We start from the raw sequence: 24,722 nt of genomic DNA, 5'->3' as shown, positions 1-24,722 counted from the left end.
TGAAATGACTGTGTGAAGCAGTCACTAGTGGTGCCAGTTTGCTGATTATGGCATTCATCATTGCTTTGCACATACATAGAGGGAATTAGAAAAATTCCCTCTATGTATAGAGGGATATATATAGGATATAGTAAACATCCTTCCATAGAGAAGAATACAGTTTGGCACACTCCATTCTAAGGAGAAAAGGCCTTATTCTCTCAACTGATGAGTAATTTCACTCTTCATCCATAAATCAATTATGCATAATCCCCTGATACAGAGAATTAGTGGCCATTTAGTTTGAGAAAGTTAAGTGTTTGAGTGTGGTAAGTGCATGCAGGCAAACACATCCCAGTGTTTATGTAACAGGAGAAAGTTATAATTTGCTTAACAAGGAAAAACGATGATGATGTTAATTTCCGACTGAGGACTCTTGAGTAAATCTAGCTTCAAGTCTCCTTTTAAAAAAGTTCAAAGTATAGAAACGTCATATAAAGTAGCACAGGAATGTGAAAAGCAACTAATAACTGATATAGTAATAGAAAAATGACCCAGATGCATTAAAAATACAGCTTTATGAAACTGTTCTACTTCAAAAAAAAAAGAAACACACCAAATAAACATTTTCAAGGCTCTTATCAGCTTGAGAACCACTTAAGAACTGAAGAAATAAAAGACATGTGAAACTAATCTTCATATTTTTCAGTCAGCAAAAAAGCCAACTATGTTGGATCCACTGCCTTGCATTCTATTTTAAAAAGTAAGTGGTCATGTGCAAGAAAGCACTTTGGGAATTTAATTATTAAATTTTTTCCAATAAAAAAAACAGTTATCAGATAAGTGAATGAAACAGAAAAACTCTCCATTTTGCAAAACTACCACATTAGCAATCTAATCTCTTCTCTTATTTTTTTAACTTAATGTTATGCAGTGCCTTGTCTCGTGACCTGAATGTTCCTTTACAACTCCTAGAAGTAAACCACATGACCAAAAGGACCATCACTGAAAACAAGAAAAACACAACTGGAGACCAGGAATCCTTCACTGCTCCCTCTAATTAGTATGTTGCATAAATAATTCACTAAATTATCAACAGAAATTATTGCAAACCTAAATCAACAGCACCTTTTTAACTTGCAGAGTCCAATAAAGTCAGTGAAGCAACTGCAATCTAAACTAAAAACAAGCTATTTCAAAATCTAACAGGAATCTTTACCAAGAATCTACAATAACAGCCAATCAATGTGGGCAGATCTGTGAGGCAAAACAACAGAAGTGACTCTTTTTCTAACCCTGGAATCTATTGCCACCTGCCTGCTGTCCTGCATTCATCTACATATAAGTAAGCACGGCTGACATTTCTATTTCAGAACATGTCTCCCTTGGTGTGTCTTCATCAGCCAAGTCTGTTGCCCACGCCGTGTGAAAAAGGATGCCTGCCAACACAGTTACATCTGTAGTGTGCTAAGCTGACTGGGAATTACAGCCTAAACTGTAGGGCATTGTATCACAACATAAGGTACTTGTGAACATAAATAGAGCCTTAGCAGCATTTTCCTTTAAACGCACATTTGTCCAAACAAGGATGCCTGGTGATTTTGCTCGTTGGCTTTTTAAAATATATATTTCAAATAGATTGTTTATTCATTGCATTTATTTTAAAGAACAACAAGAGGGTGCAAGCAAAGTTCAATCTCTCTCAGTTGCACAATTGAGAAGCTAAACGTAAATGGCGCTATTGCAGCACTTTTCTGTGAGGTCGCAAAGTTCACTACTGTGAACTTTAGCTTAGTGTTAACCTGCTACTGGGAACGACAGCAAAGCAATGATGGTGATGGCAGAAGGAGGGGAGGACGGTGGTTTCGTTAGTCTTCCAGTTGTAGGAGCAGGAAGCTGAGACTAAACTGCAATAATCGCCTAACGAGGAGAGATCTGGAGAGCCAAACCAGATGGAACAGCCACGTGTCTGCTTGGATCTCTCATGGCTTTGTTAGCCAAACAGAGACAAATTCACAAAAAAATAAATTTAAATGATGGCTGAGATTTAGAAATGGAATAAAACTATTCTCTCTTATCATGTTTATCTTAATGATGCCTCTTTTTTTTTTGCTTGTTTTATTACCTTTTATATGCATGTGCATTACCCCTGTTTTCATTGCTGATACTGAAATGCTTTCTCTAATTGATATTCAACAGTCGGTGACTAAGGGCTTTTCCCCATTCTCTGTAGCAGTAGCTCAACTTTAATGAGAGGAGGGCAGTTGATTAGATATAGCAAATTCTTGCTCTTCAGGGAAGAGTGTAGTAAATGAAATGGTGCTGGAGGTTTTAGCTAACAATATATACAGACAGAGAATATGAGAATTGATGTTGGAGCTGTGTGCACATCAGTGTCCTTGAAGTCAAATTTCCCAGGTTGCTCTGGTGTCAGGAATCAGGGACATGGAACAAAAAAGGCTAAAAATATCCACGATGCTGGTTTTTGCGAGGATTTTTGCAGATACCGTTGACACAAGGACATAGTTACATACGCAGCTGTAGGATTTTGTGTTGCACAACTACACTCGAGGACAATTTAAGACTGCATTCAAAATATTTACTACATTACACTCTCTTTAGTAACTCACAGTTTTAATATTTTTCTAATACTTCCTAATTAATTAACCTATATTGAGGAGGAGGAGGAACGAACACTCCAGTGTCTTATGAAGTAAGCTCGTTAATTATCCTAACCCTACAGATATTTGACTTCTGCAGCAGCATTGAGTGATTTGTTACTGGCTGAAGTCATCCTGACAGACAATGCTGTGACAAATAGAAGAACAACATGTTGTTCCACAGGCTTCACACTACATTTACCCCCCAAACTCCCACAAAACACAACTGGATCATTTCCAAGTTGTGCTAATATATTTCAGGAGAAATAATACTCCCATGACTCTAACATAATCCACATACATACATCTGATAACACGTACATCAAGAGTAAGATTGAAGGGGAGTCTGTAAGCCCACTAAGTGATGCTCTCTAATGAAATTTGTGAAAATATTCACTGCGGAGGAATTGAATATCTACATGGTTGCTTACAAATACAGTTGGCGATACTTGCATTGCTTTTTGAGAATCTCAGAATATTTTTTTTTTACTTTTCATAAAAGCAAAAGATAAGTAACTGACAGACCACAAATAAAGCACTGATAAGAACTATTAATGACCTTGCTTTAAGCAAAAATGACTGAAGAGAGAAATTTAGTGGAGAATACTTGGAGAATTAAAAACTTAAGCATTTAATAACAGCTTCCCTACTTACAAAACTGGTAGGTTCAGAAAACTAGTATACATACTAATTGCCATCTCCAGAGTAAACTACTAGAAACAAAAGGTAACAAAAGTGCATTTCTTTGTAATAAGATAAAAAAAGACCATGTTAAACATTATAAGTTGTACTGCACCTTATTAATGTTAAACATGTAGTAAGACAGAAATGCAAATTAACAGGGTAATTCTGTAGGTCTTCAAATTTGACATTGACATGTCAGCGTATTTTTATTTCCAGAACTCTTGTGCAAAAACCTTAATGAAGGTATGTTAGATATTATGTTGGAACGTACACAAGACATGTTTTTACAAACCTGAATCACCTATGTAATGGTTAACCATTTAATCATGACTAAAGTGGAACTGGAAATTAAAAGAACTTAGGAACCTGTCAGGAAGAAAGGGTAAACCCACACACACAACATAGCTTTTTAAAAAATATAATTAGTTGAGTAACTGTGATTTCTATAATTTTAAACCATTTTTTTCATATTCCTTTAGAAATGTCTGTTTTTGACTTTGGACTGGCAATTACAATTCTGTTCATGCAGCACAAGGGAAAAACACCCATAAGCCTTTGGGAGGGATGGTGTAGCTGAGATAAAAATCCACTTATTAAGGTCTGTGCTGAGGATGGAAAAAGAAAGGGCCAAGTAGAGGAGGTAAGAGAAAAAAGGTAAGACTGAGAATAGGTGTGCAAGATTACATATGTTAATTTCTTTTTCAGTTTATGTGCTTCTGCCATCTTATCTCTCTCACCATTTCTTTCAGTGTCTTCTCCTTCTTGCATTTCATTTATTGACTCTCAATCTTTTCTGGCACTTTCAGCTACTCCACACCCTGAATGCATAAAGTCCCTTTGCTGCCTGAGGTGCACTTCTGCGCACCTCAGAATGTCAAAAAGGCCAACCCAGGGACCCTTTTAAAGATGTTTACATAGGCATCTGCTTAATAGTCCAGCAAACTAAAATTGCAAATCATCAATTTTGCTGCAGTGGCATTGGAGAGTTTGCATGTGAATGTGTGTCATTGAGACAAGTGGAAGGAGAAGCTGAGAAACACAAGCATGTGCAAATAAACTCAAATAAACAAGCAGGTGCTGTGAGAAGAAGCTAATGTTTACAAGTGACTTAATACAATATGGTGTCTAATACAACTCTGATAGAAAACACTTGTAATTCATTCATAGGAGCTTCTAATTTGTACATGATTCTCACACACACATGTTCTACAGTCTTTATCGGGTGTGGTGAACAGAAAACAGACAAGCACAATAAATACAAAACAACTCCTTTGGAAAAACTTGCATCTGGAGATTCAGAAGTTCCTGTTGCAGCTATGATAAGCTATGAAGTGTAGCTTTGCCCAGCCTGAGTAGCTGCTGGTATTTACTGTAGGGAGTGGAAAGAATGACCCAGTTGTGAGAAACACTATCCAATAAAGAGAGAGAAAGACATGGCGAGAAGGAGGACAGGTACAGGAACATGAAAAGGTGGATGGGGACTCTGGATGTCCCAAGTGCCCAACAGTGTGCAGTGATTGGTTGCAGGCATGCAGGGAAGGAAGTGTGTAGAGAAAGGGGAGGGCTGCAGAGGGCTCACCTGCAGTGGTGCATCTTTTACAGCTGCAGAAACGGAGCCATAAATCACTTAGTGAAGAACCAAGGACATACAGAAAAAAACATTTGAAGCAAGACAAAGGTATGAGGGGGTGTTGTATCATCAATAAAACCAAATAAATTAGGTGGTACTCTGAAAATATGCATAATGCATAATGAACTATTGGAAAGAAATTACTGAATTGGCCACACAAATGATTTTTAGAGACGCGATTATAAATCAAGATATTTAAAATGCGATGAAAACAGAAAATGAAAGTAGTTTATCAATACCGACAATGCTTTCCAGCTAATGAACCAGAGAAATAAATAATAGGAGTTACCTAATGCAATTTTTTTATTATCCATTTTTTGTACAGTTTAAATGCTCGTCTTGTGTATTACTATACAAATGTGTCTTTTGCCCAGCATTGATGGAAAATTACAGTCTGTGCTGGCAGGATTACAGCCATCCATCTCAGCTACACGTTAATATATTGCGCGATTACATGCTAGACAACACATTGATTTTTTTCTAGCAGGTTTACAAATTAACTATCACTATGCAATGATGTGGCACTAAAGCAAATACCAATGCATAAAACAGAACAATTAATGATTATTTTTAATTTGGACATGATGTAGTTATATACACTTATAATTTACCCAATAAAGACAATCAACATAAACGTTAATAAAAATTTGGTTACAACGTGGATGAAATAAAATAAAAAAGCTGACTCGGAAATGATGCCCGGTCTTAGAAACAGCTATTTTTGGCTCCAGAATCTATTACAATGTTTTTTAATGGCTTTATATGAGGATGATTTTCAATGGTGTATTTAGAATAGCGGACTAACTGCTGAGGATGCTGCTTCTCCCCCCAGAGAGAATAATCTTAAACAAGACAATGCATGATCAATATCCTTCACTTAAAAAAAGAAAAATGGTTTTATTGTATATTTTTGATTTATTTCAAATGATTTGGTATTCATAGTATCTTGATGTTAACAAGACAAGAAGATTTTTGATATCTGAAGATTGTCAGACCATTGAAAATGCTTGAACTGCAATGTTCGTCAGAATGTTGACTAACTCTACCTGCGAACACATAATTACATACAAACATATTAAATGAAGATCATGAAAGAAGCTGTTTTTCTGAAGTTAACCAAAGACTGATACTGCATGCTTTTCTTACAGACTATACACAATCATATTTCTAAGGTGAGAGCCTCTGAAGAAAGAAAATATGGGAATGTTTTCTTTAGGTTCAAGTCTTTCTTGTTTAACTTGTAGTTTCCCAATAGTTGTCTACAACAAGAAGCAAGATGTGAGTATCTAATTCAATCAGCTGCTGCTTTTCAAAGACAATCTAGACAAACTATCAACTGAATTGGGATTTATAATGCCTGTGCTTAACCAACCCATAGCAAGGCATAATATTATGTGGCATTTGTTTATGTTCCCAGACCTTGACTCATGTTTCTCAGCAGCCAACCTGATCTTAACGATGAGCAAGCAGCAACACACAAGAGTCAGCTGAAGTTCAAACTGCCAGGGCTCACAAGGATCAGACCGAGGTTTGTCGTTTTGACTCGCATCTCGTCTGACTCGAGCCTTTTAAATCCACATACACATTGCAGTGAATAGCCACTTGAATCACTCACAGCTCAATATACTGCCTCATACTGGTTCGCCTCTCTGTAGGAGCAGACCTGTGTGAATGAAATGAACATAAAAATCCATTTCACTACTTTCACCTTTTCACTTCACCCTTTTTGACTTTCTTCTCCCTGCAGCTTAGTTACTTTATTTTTGCTTGGTAATTTTGCCCTCTGCACCCGCTCCTCCTTTCAGTACTGCGTTTTCCTCTCTTTGGCTTTTCACCTGCTCCTGTACCACTTCCCGTTTCAAAAATAAGAATCTTACTGTGAGCTATGAAACTGTTGGATTCTGAAAACCATGTGCAAAAATCATAACTTGGTTAAAAATATCTGCATGTACGCATACTGATCAGTTGTATTTGCAAACATCACTTGTAAAGTTTGACCAACAACCAAGAAAGCTGGAGAGCAATCCAACAATATCAGGGAACATTTCGGCCCTTCTACATCCCTGTCTATTCGTGCTATGAAATCTTATCTCCAATTAGAAATCAGATCACACTGGACTACTGCTAGATGGGAATTTAAAATTGTATAATTACAATTTAACTATCATACGGTATTTGTACTGTTCTTGTTCCACTTATATTTTTATTGTCTGTGGAAATGATTTTTTTTAAATCTTTGTTGTTATTTTTCTTATTTTTATCATTGAATGCCATTTTATGTATAACTGCCAATATGACAAATCAAACTTTTCTTATTTTCTGACATTTTAGTTGACACACTGTTTGCTTTTGGGCCAAGTGACTTATGTCAATAACAATAATTATGACTTCTTGTTTAAAGAAGTCATAATTATTGACTATGAGTGATCTCCTTCTATGAGTGATCTCCTTCAGGTAGACATTAATACAAGTCATAGCCACTTTTTGTTTAAGTAAATGGAAGAAATTGAAAATAATTACTACAAATAACCAGGAAATAAAGCGAATATAAAATGTTCTTTGTCATGGCTTCTTTTAGTAGTTTATAAAGTTAGGTATAAAATTGCAAAAACTGTATCAGCCCAAAATGGTTAAGGGACAAAATGTACTCACCTTGGTATACATAAATTTTCTCAGTGCCTTATTCTCTCCCTGTTGGTTCCATTTTACCCTAATCCAAATAATTAAGGAATATTTACATCCTTGCCAAGAAATTAACTACTAAAAACAAATATGCAAAATCCAAAACCACTGCTTCTTCACTCAATACAAAAGGTTTATGTCCTACATTTTTCAACACAGTATGGACTTATAAGTACCGTACACAAACATGTATAAATACAAACTACCATTCAATTACCCCAATTTAGACAAGAAACTGGAACTTGGCAGAGTGCCTAAGCCAACCTTGTATACTAAGGACTTATCAGGGGATGGTGGAGAAACACCTGGCTTGTCATAACACTGCAATATCAAACCTCAGAATAGGGATAGTGAAGGAGAACGCCAGAGGCTTCCATAGACTGATTTGTCCTGACATACCTCTAAAGTAAGCAGCACAGTCTAGCTAGAGTAACATGCATCGGTTACTGCAGTGAAAGAAAAATGTTGCCACCTGTCTGAGAGGAAACCAGCTTTTAGATAATAGTGTTCTCATAGATCACTGTGCATCAAATATGCACGCTTTATGCAAAATTGACACTTAAAACCAAATGTGTCAAAATACACTCACGCGTGTGCCTGTGTGCCTTTCCCTATACATTACATACCCTGTGGTTGTGGAGCAGCCTTTGCTGCCATGGCAACTCAAGCTGCACTATCTGGTGTGGGAGCAGCAAAACACACAAAGTGCCAAGGCAACTAGCAGGACTGCTGAGGAATACTTAACAGTAGGAGAACATTGACATTCTGAGAATACTGGCTGAATAATGCAGTGGTTTAGGCCACTTGCAAGGACTGAATGGACAGCTGGGTGGGGTTGTAATAGCTACTGGCAATGGTGATAATAGTATGCACACGTGTGTGTGTGTGTGTGTGTGTGTGCGTGTGTGTGTGTGTGTGTGTGTGTGTGTGTGTGCGTGTGTGTGCCTCACTTGAGCTGCATTGTGTTTACAGCATTACAAGAACGGGTGGCAGTACAGCTCATAAAGTACCATCTACATACACGCACATGAAGCCTGGCAGCAGTAAAACATATTTCATCATTAGCTTTAAGCAGTTAATCCTCTGCTCCACTGACCACAGCTCAGCTCAGCCCATTTCTATAATCTGGGGCTGGAGCTACACAGCACGTCACGCATGCACACAAACACATGCATCCAAATCAAGGACACAATCAGTGCACCACACGAGACTATTCCAAAGCTGTGAATATTTCAAGACTCATACATGTATCTATAAATAAATAGAAAGAAGGCCATATGAAAACGACCTGTTCATTCAATAGATAGGGGGATCTGGCAGACCGATAGTGAAAGATAAAGTGATTGCTGTAGTTGGAGAGAGAAGTAATAATGCAGTCAAGTCAGGGTAGCCTGTACAGAGCATGAAACAGAAATTGACAGAGGTTGAGGCATAAGTGAGAGTTTGACCTTTCCCTTCTAGACAGCAAACATTCACAATTCAGTGTCTGAATTGAACCATTTCTCGCCTCTGCCACCTGTCACGATAAAATGACAGAGCTCAATGAGTTCTTACAAAGCCAATCTTTCTTAAAGTAAAAATATAGCTTTATAAAAACATTCATTATTCTCACCTTTGTTTCATTCTAGCATCTTTTCTAATACTCTTTCTTCATCATGGTCCAAATTCTTGTAGCTTATTTTATACTCATCTTTGTTCTTTGTGGCACTTTTTTCCTCTTCAACTGTGAAAATAACAATTATGACTGCATTTCCAGTCCATATTCCTTTAAGTGTACATAATTATGACGCTCAACAAAGAAACTGGCTGATGACAGACATAATGAGACTTTTAGTTTAATATGAATTAACTGATGACGGGCCAACTGGAAACTCGAAAATCTGTTATTTTTTTGACCAAAGGAGGCACCATATATAAATGCCAACTGGTCACCTTGAAAACATTCTTCTGTGGAAAAGCAGGTAAAGAGTCAACAAGATTTGATAGGTTAGCTACCCTCAGCGTCCAACTACTTGCATGTTTTTGTGCAGGGAGATGCATCTGTGCTGCAGATAGGGAGCTTGTACAATATGACCATATTTTGTGGTTCTTATTCTGATAGTGTCAAAAGTCATAATCATTTCAAGACTATTTCCATTCTTTTCAGACTGTACATCACTGCATACAATCAAAATTCTTATTGCAATATTTTTTTCCCAGATAATTATAACAATAAAACAATTACTGCAATTGAGACCGCAAGAAATCAAGGGAGAATAAAACTTTCAGCAGACAATGGGAAGACTGCACATGTTGCCACAAAATTGCTTGGCTTTAATCTTTTGAGCTTTCAACCTCTGTCATGTTGGCTCTAGAAGTACTGGCAGCCTTTTTGAAATTTCTGAGTTCAAGTAAGGATTTATATTCTCAAGGAAATGCACATACAATGTGGTTTCAGTAATGCTACCCACACTAATGACACTAATGGCTAATATAAGAGGCCAGAAGGCAGTTCAAAATGTGAACTCTAATGATTTTGTGTTTGCTTTAAAAACTCTGCAAAGCTCCATTTTACAGCATCTGCTCTGTCACATGTGGCCATCAATGTGGCCCTTAATAAAAAATAATGATTTGTCGCAGCAGCAAGGCTATAAAAGCTTATTTTGAAAGCTTTTCTTATGTCCTCTTGTTGTAAAAAGAAATAGTTGGCAAAAACTTGTATATGCAGGTTAAAGCTTTCCATACTCCTTAAGTTATATGTACAAACAGCAGCTATAAACTTGGAAATACAGAAGATAAAGGCACAATAACCTGTTCCAGCCTTGCATGTTTCAACTTGCTAATTTTTGGGCGACTGTAGATGTCAAGTTCAAGGTTAGCTGCTCATTGTATTGAGCACCGATGCTCCCCCATTGGGATTGACAGAGGGAAGATGCATTAGCACCTCAGCAGGTAGTTCTCAATCTCATCTTTTTGCTCTCTTTTCTCTCCACTAGACTCTTGTCCCCGAGTCTACCTCTCAAGCCTCGACCCCATGCAGATAACTGGCCGGCTTCTGTCCAGTAGTGTGTGCACTGATGCATCCATCTGTGCACATTTAAAAAATGACTAGTAATCTTTTACTATAACACATTTGTCTCAACATAAACAGTTATCTGTCACACCAACGTGTTATGCGATCAGATAACCATAAACAAAATCAAAGTCCGTAGGGGGTTAAGTCTTTCTACTTGACTTGCTGTTGTGCATTGACCTGCAGGAAATGGGTTTAAAGCTAACCCTGCCTCAGTCTTTTATCTCCATCACTTCTTCGTCTCCTCACATATTTATCACAGACCAACGAGCACACAACCTGACCGACAGACAGACTGACAGAAGCCATATGGTCTATTCACTTCCAGAAGCAGGAGGTAGCCATCAAAGAGATCTCACACAGCAGCTCTGCTCAGCCATAGACAAGTAGACAGAAGAAGGCAGAGTGACTAATCGAACAGAAAGAGCAAAAATTAAGAGAATGTTGAAGATTGAGGGAAGCAACACATAAAACAGAAGAAATAAAAAAATTGCAGGAAAATTAGTTTGCTGACTACTCAGAGGCATTTCAATTAAAAAGAGCTCAATGCTGTGTTAAAGTGAAAAAGAAGCAAAAGCACAGAAACATGTAGACCTGACTTCCCGTCTAGATTATTCAGAGTCGTGATCTCTGTTTACTTTATCTCACACATAGAAATTATGTAGGATGAAGGCCTGGAACATGAGAAAGCCATAGGAAAGCTTTATCTTACGTCAAGTGAACCATTTTAACCGGTGTATGGCTTTCCCAGAAGAGAAAAGGGTTCACAGCATCACAGATCCAGCACTATATTGGGCATATTGAGTTTTGATAGAAATTTAGCTTGATAGCTTGATAAATGTTCCTTTATACTGTAATATTTTACACACAAGCAATGTGACAGTGGTGGATTACAAATTCAAAATGTCTATATTATAGTCTATATAGTCAGTCTATGACTGACTTAAAAAAATAAATATAAATCAAAAATGGTTCTGCCTTTGGTACATAGCAAATAACCATTTTTAAAGTGTAATATTATGCCACTGCATTAAAATATAAACTTATTTTAAGGCAGATGTAACATCTGGTCTAGGAAAGCTAATAAATGTCTGACGAGAATATTATGCAAGACCTGATTGAAGATATCAGTTTAAGCAATAGTTTATGTATTAAACAAAACTGATGTTTAAGGGGAGATCACATTTAGTACTTGTAGGATTTTATTCCATTGTGTTGTGATAAAATTTATAAAAAATAACCTAGGTGGTATTCATTTAAAGGGAATGACTAAAGAAAAACTATTTGCATTTGGAAAAAAATAAATTATGGGACTTCTTAAGCTTAAACAAGATTAATACATGTAATGTACAGGTAAATCTGCAACCAATTTACAGTTGAGCTTAAGAGGATGAATTTAGGGTCAGGACCAACTATGACGTGTGCTAATATGGACGGGTGAAGGGCTCGAGAATACATTATGCAAGTAGTACAGACATACTGGAGCTATTTCCATTTCCACTTCCACAGGACTCACATTGCACTTTAGAAATTTTACACTAACTCCCATTATGTTCCGCAATTTTACAAGCAAAGTGAATTTAATTTACTCTACTTCCTGCTCAGTTTAGTTCATGTCATAAACGTCAGAGTATAAACAGGAACATTTAACCTGCCCAAGAAGGACTCAATTAAATTATGTCAACTCTTTTCCTGTAATTCTTTAGATTTATTCAAGGTGATGTGTTTGCCACAACACCGCATATAAAACAACAAAGCAGACTGAAAGATGAGCAGAGAGCGAGCTGGTCAGAGAAGGAGAAATGGGCAGGGACTAAAGGATGGAAAAATGAGGTGAAGGGCCGAGTATAAATCAACATCCATTAGTCCAGGGGTTATAAAGTCACTGATGAAGGAGGTGGACTTCGGCTCAGACTTTTTATTGTCTTGTTGTTGTTTTTTATTGCCTGTGATGTCATCTAATGGTATACAGTTAATGACAGGGGAGGGGAAGTGTGTAGAAGGGAGGGAAGGATGGAATTGTAATGGTGCTGGGTGTGCACGCCTATGTTGACACATGATATTGATTGCCTTTGTGGAAGTGTGTGAAAGAGGTCTTTGTCTGAATATACCATACAGTATGTATACAACTGCATTTTTCTGTTTGGTTTCCAAGAAATATTTTTAAAACGCCCCGTTGACAGATTACTGCAAAGTACAATTTTAATTTGATTTTAAAAACGGGCTAGCTATTTCCAATGAGGACAGATTTTAAATTTGGATCCTTTAAAGATAGATGGAGAGAGATAAAGTTCAGCATCTAGAAATACAAATATCAATCCGCAGTTAATTTTTTTCTCCCCAATATTTCTTCACATCTTTAAAATACTGAAAACCTCATATTTTCTTCTTAGCTCATAAAATTTTACAAAAAAAATATTTTTAACAATATAATTTTCTGATTCCAACCAATAGTTGTTTTTAAAGACAAAATGTGAATATTAAAAATAATTTCATGTCACACATCTATTAATTTAAAAATACACCTTTGTATTTTAGAAAACTTACAACCTGGAAGAAAAGGATACTAAAGAAAGAAATGTCTTAGCACTTTACAAGTCATTGATACTCTTTGCTTTAGAAACCTCATATCTAGAATATATAAATCTCTGCAAAATCTCTTCTCTCCGTCTCAGCTCACTGGTAATGCCAATCTCTTATTTGATTTAGTTTGACCGAGTCTCTACAATCTCTGGGTGCATATACCTGTGAGACAGCAATGTAAAGGTGCATAGGGTACCAGGTTCTGCAATACTTTGCACCAGTGCATCATCCCTTTAGCTGTGAAAAGGTCTGCCACACACAAAAGGGCACAGGGGCATGAAGGCAGTCTAAGGTGGAAGCAACAACACTCCAAACCGCAGCTTATCCTCCACTTCTTAACTCTGAGGGGACAAATCCTGTTTAGCCAAGGGCTCTGAATTCGCACAGAGTGTGACATGAGACTTAAGGAGAGACAGTTGCAGTTGAAGGTATTAGAAAATGCCCTTGGAAAGATTACTAACTTCCATCTTTTTTTTTTATTATTTACCAATGCCATACTGAACATTTTGGCTTCCTGAGATGTATCATATGTGTGTTTATAACCTCACCAGTTTGTTACATTACAACCACCATCTTTTATGTATTCAATTGCAATTCTCTGCGATATACCAACAGAGTTGTGAATAATTGTCAAGTAAAATAAAAATGTTCTACATTTTGAAGAAATAAATCTCAGTCGTAGCCTGTATTTGGTTTTCTCCAGGATATTCCATGTATTTATCTCCACCCCTCTTTACATTATTTCACAAAAACTTTCCCACAATACATTTTATCTTGCTTTTCAAAGTTTTTTTGCTTTGTTTTTGGCTAAAAATGTTTTCCAAGAAATGTGAGGCGTTCACTGGACAGTTTTATTTTGAGATAAAATTTTTCTAACTCATTTCATTTAGTGACTTCTAAAGGCAGTTGGTTGTTTGTCATATTATTTAGATGTATTGGGAACAAGGCAACTGACTGATTATCCATGTTGCATTTTTTAAAATTGCCTCAGTGAGAAGGTGTGATTTACATGATTCCTTGGAGCTCCATTGTATGCTATTATCAGGTACATAAATTACTTAATAAATTATGCATTTCATCTCATTCTAACTTCTTAATTTCCCTCACAAGAGATAAACTTTGTCTAATCAACTATTTGTGCTGTCTAGCAAGTTCTGGATCATGCTGATGTGTACAACAATTTGCCCCCAGGGTTCTCGATTTTATACAAGTCCAAAGTAAAGGAAAACTATAGCGGATCCTCCTGATTCCGGGTGTACACATGTGTATGCGTGATACACGGTGCCGGGGATGAGCAGGTCTGAAAGATATCAGATGCGCTTGGCAGTAGAAATAAAACCCCCTTAGGGGCCTTTGTGATTCCCTTTCCTCAAAACACACACATATACACAATTTCTTCTTCAGTAAAGGACACGCACTAACATTCACTCACCCCCTCTTTCACTCAAGCACACGCACCTTCATGCTGAAAATACAGCCGATTCAGCTGATTTGCCTGAAAGTCAATCTCCTTTTCTACTACTATCCATTCTCCAATCCAGTATTCCCAATTCCCAGCTCTTACTACACGTTCTAACAGAGAGAAACCAAATCTCGGCTCCCATTGATTAAACTATCTATAATGCAGTTTACTCAACCAAAAGTCTGCTCTTTACCTTCTTGACTCGTCCACTTTTTGTGCCCACGAAGACCAGAGAGTGGTTCTTGTAGACGTAGGCAATCACAGAGGTCATTTTGTCAATGGCGTCTGTAAAGAGAGGCTTGCCGTGCACCATTTCAGAAACACCCAGAGGTGCATTCATGTCGAGCCCACAAAAGTCATCGTCGATGGTTAAGAGCTGCAACAGAGCAAAGAAAAATCAGAAGTAAGAAAAACGAGAGTGGAAATGCTTCAAAATGCTTTGTGATACAGTTTTAAGGCACTTCTTTTCCCCAACGTAAACTTGCAACGGACATTAACAAACACGTTAGAACGTTAATCACTATTAGTGTGTGTGAAACATGTTTCAAAAAGAATTTTATTTCGATTAATTTGATTTATATTGTGCAAATTCACATGTCATTTCACGATACTTTATAAAAAGTTATTTAAATTCAATCATAAACACATTGTGTCAACACAAACATTTTTTTAATATTCAGAAATAACCTGAATTCCAAAGAAATATGACTTGTATCAGATATTCACCAGTTTCTTATGTTAAAGGCAGCAAAAATGAAAACAGGTTAGAGAATGGAAGAAGACTGCAGTCAGGCTCTGGTTCTTCAAATGCGCCAGAGGCTGATCTGTCAGGCTCTATTCCCCACCGTCCATCCAATACAACAGAAACTGCTGAAATGCTGGTGCAGCAAGACTCCAAAGTGGTTCAAAGTGAAATAAAAACAAAAAAAATCTGAACCTTTTCTGCACTCAGGCAAATCACTGCAAAACGTTTGAGTTCACCACCTGGGCACAATAACCGTGGTATGGCTGACCAAATGGGAAACAAACCAAAGTTAGGAAAGTACATTCGAGATTAATATGCTGCAACTGCCAATAGATTCTAAATGGGTGAGAAAACTATAATTTATCCATGAAATAAACAAATCCAAGGGTGTATTTTTTTCCTTCTTGAGTTAGAAAAAGCAAATATTTGTATTGTGCAAAAGACAACCAAACTTGTCTTAGGAACAAAAGAAACTTGCATGGTTGCAAAAACCTTTTCATATCACATATCACTAAAACCAGTAAACCTGATACAAAATAGAATAACACTCATATAATGCCTTATAGCAAAAGGGATATCCCAGGTAGAGCAAAACAAGCTGCATGAATGAAAATGATTTAGATTCAAAATTGTTTGAATCTAAAGCTGCCTAAAGGTTGTGAAAAGGTCTGAGGGAATGCCTTTGAAGGGAGACAGCTCTTGTTGTTTATGTCTCATTTTCCATTTTTCTTCCTCGTAGTGCACTCGGGGGGCTTCCGATAAATCGTGCAAGGGCATGATCTCTGCTCAACCTATCACAGAGGGCCATCATCGTCGTCAGAGCCCTTAGAACAAGATATACAGGAAATATAGGGCCCACTTTCATTAGACAAATGGAACATTGCTGGTTAAGGGCACAAGCTGGAGGCTACAATATAGGGTCATACGGAGTGGGATGGATGATTGATATAGACAACCCAAATGTGGGTCAGAAGGATGTCGCACAGTTGAAGGTTTGGGATAAAGGTAGAACATAAAAAGAAGATGGACATAGACCAAAACTGACTGAGAATAAACAGAAGACAAATTTCTATGCAGCACAACTTTTCCACAAGTAACCAAATCTTCTTCTGTCTTTAACCAGAGATCTTTTTAAGAAGAAATTGTTGTCAGATATTAACATTTTGTCCTCTAAGACCTGCTGCAGTCCTATGTTTGAATAATGGTTTGCTGATGAGAATCAAGATCAGCCCTCATAATAGGTTTTAACAACAACTAGTGCCAATGCTCTGATCTATTCAGTCTTATTCCTCATTCGCGTGACAGACCAAAAAACACCCTCTCTGTGTCCTCATCAGTTATATCTGAGGACATGACAGATTACAGCTCATCATTCCTGGGTTTAAAGGTTAACAGGATCCATCGGAAACAAAAATGAGTAGTTGGCAGTATTTGGGCCTTCAATGATTGAATGCTTCCTCCAGAGATAACAAGGTTCCCCTCATTTATTCAAAGATTAATTAATTTTTCAGAAAAAGCAAGTACTTCAAATCATTGGGAAATTAATTATCTGAACTCAGCCTAAATGGGACACAAAAAAACTTGCATGTGAAATTTCTTCAGGTTACCCATCATCTTTATTATATTTTCAGGTTAAGCAGAAAGTAGACACCATGTTTTTTAAAAAACTAAAACAGTATTTGTAGTGAAGTAGCTAATGGCATCACTGTTGACCTTGACTTTGTCTTATGTGCTACCTGCACATTTCTTAAATATTAAAAAAATTGTCTAGATGTGAACTAAGCGAGTCAAATTTTAGGAGACAATTGCATCAAAGAACAAACTTTTAATCTATTTTTTTCTATTTAGTTATTTTTTTTCTGAACGTCCAAAAAGGAACAAATGTTTGTCCAAGTAAGTAAAACGATCCAGAAGATTGACAGATCCATCATAAAGACAGAAGGACAGGAGAAGGGAGTCTATATTTGGGCAGAGGCCAGACACTGATGCAGAATCAGGTCACTCTCAGCCGTATCCATCTCTTTGCTTGTGTCTGCCTGCCAGCACCAACACAGCCCTCTACACGGTCTCTTCTGGACCGTGCAGAGGGATCATTAGATACAGAGAGTGGAAAAAAAGAGAGCGGGCAGCAAACACAAGAAAGCTAGAGTTGCTCAATGCGATTAGTGGGAGAGTGAAAGAGATCAGCACTCTAACATTCTCTGATGTATGGCCTAATCTGGGTTTGGACTGCTGTAAGGACTTTTTCTACTCGCTGTAACTTCACCAAATTAAAGGCACACTATCAACTACAGCAACACTTGGTATGTCAAAATTTAACACAATTTTTAAACTATTAATGTGCTTTGCTGGCACTTTTTAGTGATATACTTAATTGACTTATTTTTAGGGGGAAAAAAGTGATTTGTAAAAATAAAAAAATGTTTTGTATCATATTTTGGTGCATACATTAATCTTCAAAACTATGCATATAGACAGAAGGAAAGAAACTACAGAAATGTATTCCAGCTTGCTGTATGCTCCTTTTGTGACTTGCCAAATTAGAGCTAGTATTTTCTTCTTGCCCTGCTGTGCTAAATGACCAACCTGCTAAGATGATTGGAGGCACTGCATAATTTTTTCATGACTAAAAGGGTTTGCTGTATTTAATGTGCTAAAATTATGTCAACATTAGATTTTCTCTTAACAAAACAATGCCTGTATGAGTCGTGCTGCATAATTAATAATTGTGCTTCTTTACCTTTGAAGGGTTCTATGTAAATTCAATTTTCTTATTAGTTCATAAAAGCAACCTCAAAAATACTGTCATCATGCCATGTAGATTTGTTTGTTTTTCTAACCTTTCAAAATTATTTCAGTTTTCATTTTTATGCAAGTCTATAATTTACTTAAGTTGCTTTAATGCAGCAACGATGGAACAACTCTACTCTGAAGACCAGAGTTGGGAATGACTGATACAAACCCCACTTTTCTGCAAATTATAAATGCTTATTTCATATGATTCCTAAGATTTACACACCTACTATTCTGTGGCCATTAAAAATCGGTTTCAGTTTGTTATGAAACCACTAACAGCTGAATGTGGAGTATAGAGCACTGAATACATTTCCTGACAGGACTTTTAGCATCCTTACATGCCGTCCCACAAGAATATCCTGAGATAGTGTTTGAAACATGCATAACAGTCGGCATTGAGGACCGAAATCATGAGGTCAAGTGTGATAGATACCCTTATGCTGACTTCATGTCTGTTGCATCAAATTGTGCAAGGTAAAAACAAGGGAACTTCAGAATATGCCGTTAGAGTTGCATTTTAAAACTGTTCTTTCTGCTGTATGCTCATTTCTGCAGTATTCAGAAATGTACTCTGCATATCCACAGTGTGCAGCACTGTTTTTAAGATGGATTAAAAAGATACACTAACAAAATGACGATAGCTTGAAAATCTGTACATTAAAAGGCATTCATGTGTGTAAATTACACTCAGTACACACGTAAGGCTATAAAGAAAACTTGATTTACTTGTGTGGTCTGGAGGCAAAACATGCAAGTAAATCAGCAATATGAGACAGTCTCATGATAAATTGTTCATTCATGTTTGCTGATGTTTTCATCTGCCTTCCATTATTTATGCAGGTACAACAAATAAATATTTGCAGGGTGGAAAGAATTTATCAAATCAGGAATAAAACAGCATGACAGGGTGAGACATCACTTCTGCAGAGGTGGAAAAGACAGAAATAGAGGAAGGTGTAAGTTTAGAAAATGGAGAAGGGAAAAACTCCAAATCACAAATCAACCTTGAAACTGGAAGGTGAGCTGAATTGTATGAAGGCTCATCATTCTCCTGATGATTCAATGTTTTTCTCTTTATTATGCACTACACAGTCTTTTACCTCTCTGTGGAAGACAGAACATTTTATTCTCATCAAAAACGAACAGAAAATAAAACATTTCACCAGGTGAAGCAGCCTTAGTGAGTCAGTTACATAGAAAGTAGGGGTTTAGTGGATTGACTTGTTTTAATGCATTTCATCTAATAACCATTTGCTTTACTCCTTATAGTCTGTCTGTCTTTGCTTTTTTTTATTGTGCTTTTTGTCACAATTGAACAATCAGACAAAGATAGGAAAGAAAAAGAAATTATTATGTGCTTTGGGGAACCATTTTATTAAGGGAAAATGGTTCTCCAAAACAATGTGGCCCACGATGGAAAATCCAAGAGCTCCCTAAATCTAATAACTGCTGTGCCACCCTTCAAGGCAGAGACTGCCATTAATCTTTTGCAATAAATGGAAATTAGTTTTTTACATCAATGTGGACAAACTTTGGTCCATTCTTCTTTGAGAAATTGTTTAAATGTATTCATATTGGGATTTTAACATGGACAGCTCAATGTTTGAGGTCATGTCACAGACTGGACCTTTAAAGAGTAGAATTTATGACTTCATAAAGTGCTAAAGTAGCAAAGCAGTCCCCAACCATCATACTGCCACCACTGTGTTTGACTATCAGTATGATGCTCAATGTTTTATTCGTAGTAATGATGCAACACCTCCATAGACATGAAATACTCTATGACTGATGGTATTTTTGTGCAGTCTTTTTACTACTGAATCAGTTAAGGTAAATGAGGCCTTCAGTACTTTAGATATTATTTCAAGGATCCTTTTTGATAATCTGGGTTAAGGTTATATACGTCAACTTCCCTCTTATTGTGATGCACAGAAAAAAATACACCGACACCTAGCAGAGAAAGCTGAAGTTTACACAAGTTTTTTTTTTTTTAGTTAAAACGGTAGAGTACGAGAAAGAAAGCAGAAGACACTTGTTTAATCACAGAATAATGATATTGTGATTGATTCTGACCTTTAGCAAGTGGCATCATGTAAGGAGATTTAATTAGCGTGCCAGCCAGTGAGCAGAATAGCGGATATGTGCACGGAGTGAAGTGAGGTAGAAAGGGAAGGGGGGGCAGTCTGGATGTCCTTAATGAATCTGCTAGCCTTTCCCTTCCTGAGGATGTGACCTAGACTGACTCATCAGCCGCAGCAGTAGCCAGTGACTGATTAAGCTCCACGATCGGACAGTGGAGAGATTGAGATGACCAGCACACAAGTCGTCATCATTCAAAGGCTGGTCAAGCATATAACCAAACTTAAATAGGAAAAAATGTAAAGGAAATGTAGGGTGAATGCCAGGAGAAGACCGAATTTAAAAGCAGGAGAGCTCCTTTCAAATAAAGGGTGATGTCCATGTGTTGAAGGACTGTTGGAGATCAAGAAAGAGAGTCAAACAGCAGCGGCCGACTAGAATAATCTAATTAATTGGGGAGAATTCAGAATGTGAAGTCGGTAGCACATAACAAATGTAGAAGAATAGCCCGTGGCATGTTAGTTAATGACATGTAATTAATGATCATTACTAGAAGGGATGAAGGGATAGCCGTAGCCTGTCAGAGACTTGTGAATGACCTTGTAATTTTCCCATCAGTCTTTGAGTGTGGCAGGCTTTGCTGCTTACAAAAATTGTTGTTGTAAGAAATATAAGAATCTGTGAACAGAATCAAAAGGATTGAGACACATAAGGCGAGTATTTTTTTTTTAAGATTATGATGAAAAGAACAGGCAGAGGAAGAAAGTGGCCGAGGATGCAAGCAGTGAATCAAGGATGAGAAAAAAAGTGAGGGAATTTATTGCAATCCTGCTGTTTTGTTGTTCTGTTTTTTTTCTGCTGACACAGTCAACATGGAGGGAACAGGCAGCGCTTTTTTTATAGGTCACATGCCACTTCACAATGATCTATGGATGCAGGCCCTTTGCAGACTTATACTGTTGAGCATGCATTATGTGGATCAGCCAAGCATGGCCATTTGAGGCAAAGAGGAAGCACCCTCCTTCACATACACACTTGTTCTTTCCATGTATCCTCTCTCCCCTCTGCTGTACATTCCTTTTCTCCTCTCCTCTCCTCTCTGCCTCTCTCCAGTGATGACTGAAAGCCTCTTAAAGATGGTGAGAAGCATCAAAGGTCTGGCAGGGGCAAATGTTTTATACAGTCCTAACAAAGACAGCAGTCTTGTGTCTCAGCGCACACTTGTTTTAATAGTTTGATTATAACAGACTACAGATATAGGTGTTATTATAAAAACAAATATTTAAAATGTTTAGCTTAGGTAAAACTTGTAATTTACCCCCTTAACTGTCACCCTAAAAACAATTGTCATGTTTTAATCCTCATTGCTGATCTATTTCATGTGATTATTTTTAGTTTTAGCAGTTTTTGCTTTGTGCATTGGTAATTTTTCAAAAACATGATAAAGTTGACAGATTTAAAATATGCTTCTGAAAAAAAGAAAAACTGAGAATTTTCATCCTCAAAAAAAAGATTTTTTAGACTTTCAAGTCTAAAAAATCTGACTGTTCAAATACTTCAATATATATTTACTGGACTTCTTAGATATGTGATGGAAAACAATGTTTTCAAAAACATCGAGTTGTCCATATTTTGTACTTGCTTGTGTATCCTCCTGAGTTTTTTTTTTTTTTTTTGCTAGAATGCCATTGAACACACCATCAGCACCATAGGTTAGGATTTTTTTGTTTCAAAAAATAATTTAAGCCCAACTTATCCTTCTTTCTTCCCCTCTACAACTGAATTATTTTTGAATTTGCCTATCTCAAAAATGTCAAGTGTAAAGTGATAAAGTGTGAAAAAATTTCAGGAGTGTGAATATGTTTTGCAAGGCACCTCATGTATTTAACCCTAACGGGTTACTAAAGTGATGGTATAGAAAATATCCTGGTTCTGCCCATCATCCATTCCAAAGTATTTAGGACTAACCACAAAGTATGAATATTTTTCTTCACCATCAAAAATGTGTGTGTGTATTTGACTACACAGCTAGCCCGCTCTAATGAGCCTTGGGGCTGTTCGTCCTCTCCCTAATTGGAGGAAAAACACATCATGTTCAAAATATGATGCTGCTTGAAAGGTTGAGAAAATAAAAGTGTAAGAGAAATCAGAAAAAGGAGGGCAGGGTGTGAGATAGCAGAAGGTACTGAGCAATGAAGAGGGCAAGATAAAGGGGAATCTATTTAATACAAGTCTCAGTATCATCTTAGCTCCCTCTCACACCCAACCCTGACATGCAGTCCGTCATTAAAAAATAATAACAGCTGTCTGCACTCTATTCCTTGGTCTACACTGAGGACATGAAGACTTTCAATTTCATTGTACTAGATCCTTAAGAATCGTATCCTGGTCAAAGGCCAAAAACAGTGTGTGGTTCTTTTTCTATGACCAGATGCTGACTTTAGTGGCAATAGGGATGACAGTGTTTTACAGTAGACAAAAAACACAGGCTAACATTAGCACTTCATAATGATGCATTTTTTAGACTCTAACTGCATGTATCAGGTCAGATAAATCTTCAGAAAAAATAATAGGGCTTTGTGCATTTTAGATTACATGTTGTTAGAACTTTATAGTAGATTAGTTAATTATTAACTTCAGGTTTAAAGAGAAAATTGGGCTAACTATAAGAAATTCTATGTGAAATAACATGCGTTTTTGAATCAAGGAAGACACATGGAATGCAAAACAAAAAGGAAGTATACAAAAGAGAAAAGAGGGGGGAAAGAAAGCAGGTGGACAAAAAGCACAGTAGGTTATAAGGAACAGAGGATGGAAAAAAGGAAGGACACCAAAACAAACAAACAAACAAAAAAACGCCATGGAAGGAAGGACACAAATACAGAAGTCTGAAAAAACAAATATTTTTCCATACTGCTATTGTCTTTTTCTGTACTTATAAAGACCTGCAAAATAATTAAACTCAATATTTTTCTAGACTGTAACGAGGACAGCCCTAATTAGTGTACCTACTCATTAGTTGATATTCATGTGATTTTCTGATTCTTTAACTAGAGCATTTTTGAGAGCAGGAATAAAAAAAAAATAAAATAAAAAAACGGCCTGTCATCCTCCATTCTCACAGCAACATGGCATTTTAAATGTGCAAGAGTGAAGAGAAATATGCCATTTCTGTTCATGCATCATTTAAAGTAGTTAAGAAATTAATCTGAATGTAACAAGCAAACATTCATAAACACAAACCATGACACATTAGCAAAAGAACCATGCTTGCAGACAAATTAGGTCAGCTTTGATTGTTTAAGTGCAATCAAACAGATCATTCACTAGAGTGATAAAAAATATACATAATATTTACTCCATTTAAAGAAGCTTTTAAAAATAATATTTTTATGTAAAATGAAACAGACTAACTTTTTCTGTCTTGGCACAGAATTTTTTTGCCCCACTCTAACTATGTCCGTTTTCTTCAGCAGCCAAACCTGAACATACAGACATTCATGAGTGTCAGAACTCATCTATACCCCCGAGTCCAGTGTCACTTTTTCAGCAGGGTCTAATTTATGCACTGACGTTAGTGCAATGTTTAAATGGCATCATTTCTCACCGCTAACCTCTTTGAGCTACCTCACTCTTCACTCTCCCTGCCGACAGCTCTACCCCAGGCATGATTTATCAGGCCCTCAAGCTGCAGACAACGGCACCCTGGCACGTGTGCTGTGCCAGAGACAGATTAATAGATTAACACAGTTATTTGAGAACCAAACACAAGTGGGGTTAACATCATAATGTCTCAGAGTAGGTACATAACTGAGGTCAGGATAATATGTTCTCAGCACCATCAAGATGAAATGTATATCTCAGAGTTATGGCTATGACAGAGTCATCACTTTCTGGACATTTAAAATTACTTCATACAGTTATACAATTTTGACTGAAATGGTTTTTTATTCTAAGCATTTAGCAGCATCAAGAGAAGAAGTTGCAGTTCCTGAGGAAGGTAGCCCAAGCATCCAATACTCAATTTAACCTTATTTGTTATGTGCGCAAAGAGAGAAATCAAATGAACTGAACCACTGAATTTGTAATGCTGTTATGGAGAATAAAATTATGGTAATTTGGCACACTGTTCAGCTGCACTGTTTAAGGGGTGAGCAGTGGATGGTTAACATCTCATTGCAACAGGAGGGATTATGAACCCACTGAAGAACATTGTGTTGGTAACGCCTCTTGTGCAGCAGAGCTCGTTAGTGAAACATCGGTGAGAATCGCATCTAATATTCCCCAGAGACACTTGCATACAATTAGAATAACTAGAAACAATATGTGAATTGTTTTTTATGACCAGTTCAGTATATTTTAAAAGATGC

The 24,722-nt window shown here is 37.0% G+C and overlaps 1 protein-coding gene across 1 annotated transcript in view; it reads right to left on the bottom strand.

Annotated features, from left to right (window-relative positions):
- plxna4 (plexin A4) overlaps nt 1-24,722 on the bottom strand; it is a 209,020-nt gene that overhangs the window by 163,683 nt on the left and 20,615 nt on the right. The window contains exon 3 of the mRNA XM_055054731.1: nt 14,926-15,108. Within this exon, the coding sequence (XP_054910706.1) occupies nt 14,926-15,108 (183 nt within the window). The remainder of the gene's footprint in view (nt 1-14,925; nt 15,109-24,722) is intronic.

Source organism: Poeciliopsis prolifica, unplaced genomic scaffold (assembly GCF_027474105.1).
Source record: "Poeciliopsis prolifica strain line A6 unplaced genomic scaffold, Auburn_PproV2 SCAFFOLD040, whole genome shotgun sequence".
Classification (NCBI taxonomy): Eukaryota; Metazoa; Chordata; class Actinopteri; order Cyprinodontiformes; family Poeciliidae; genus Poeciliopsis; species Poeciliopsis prolifica.
Note: the sequence above shows the minus strand (reverse complement) of the source record. Positions and strands in the feature narration are given on the sequence as shown.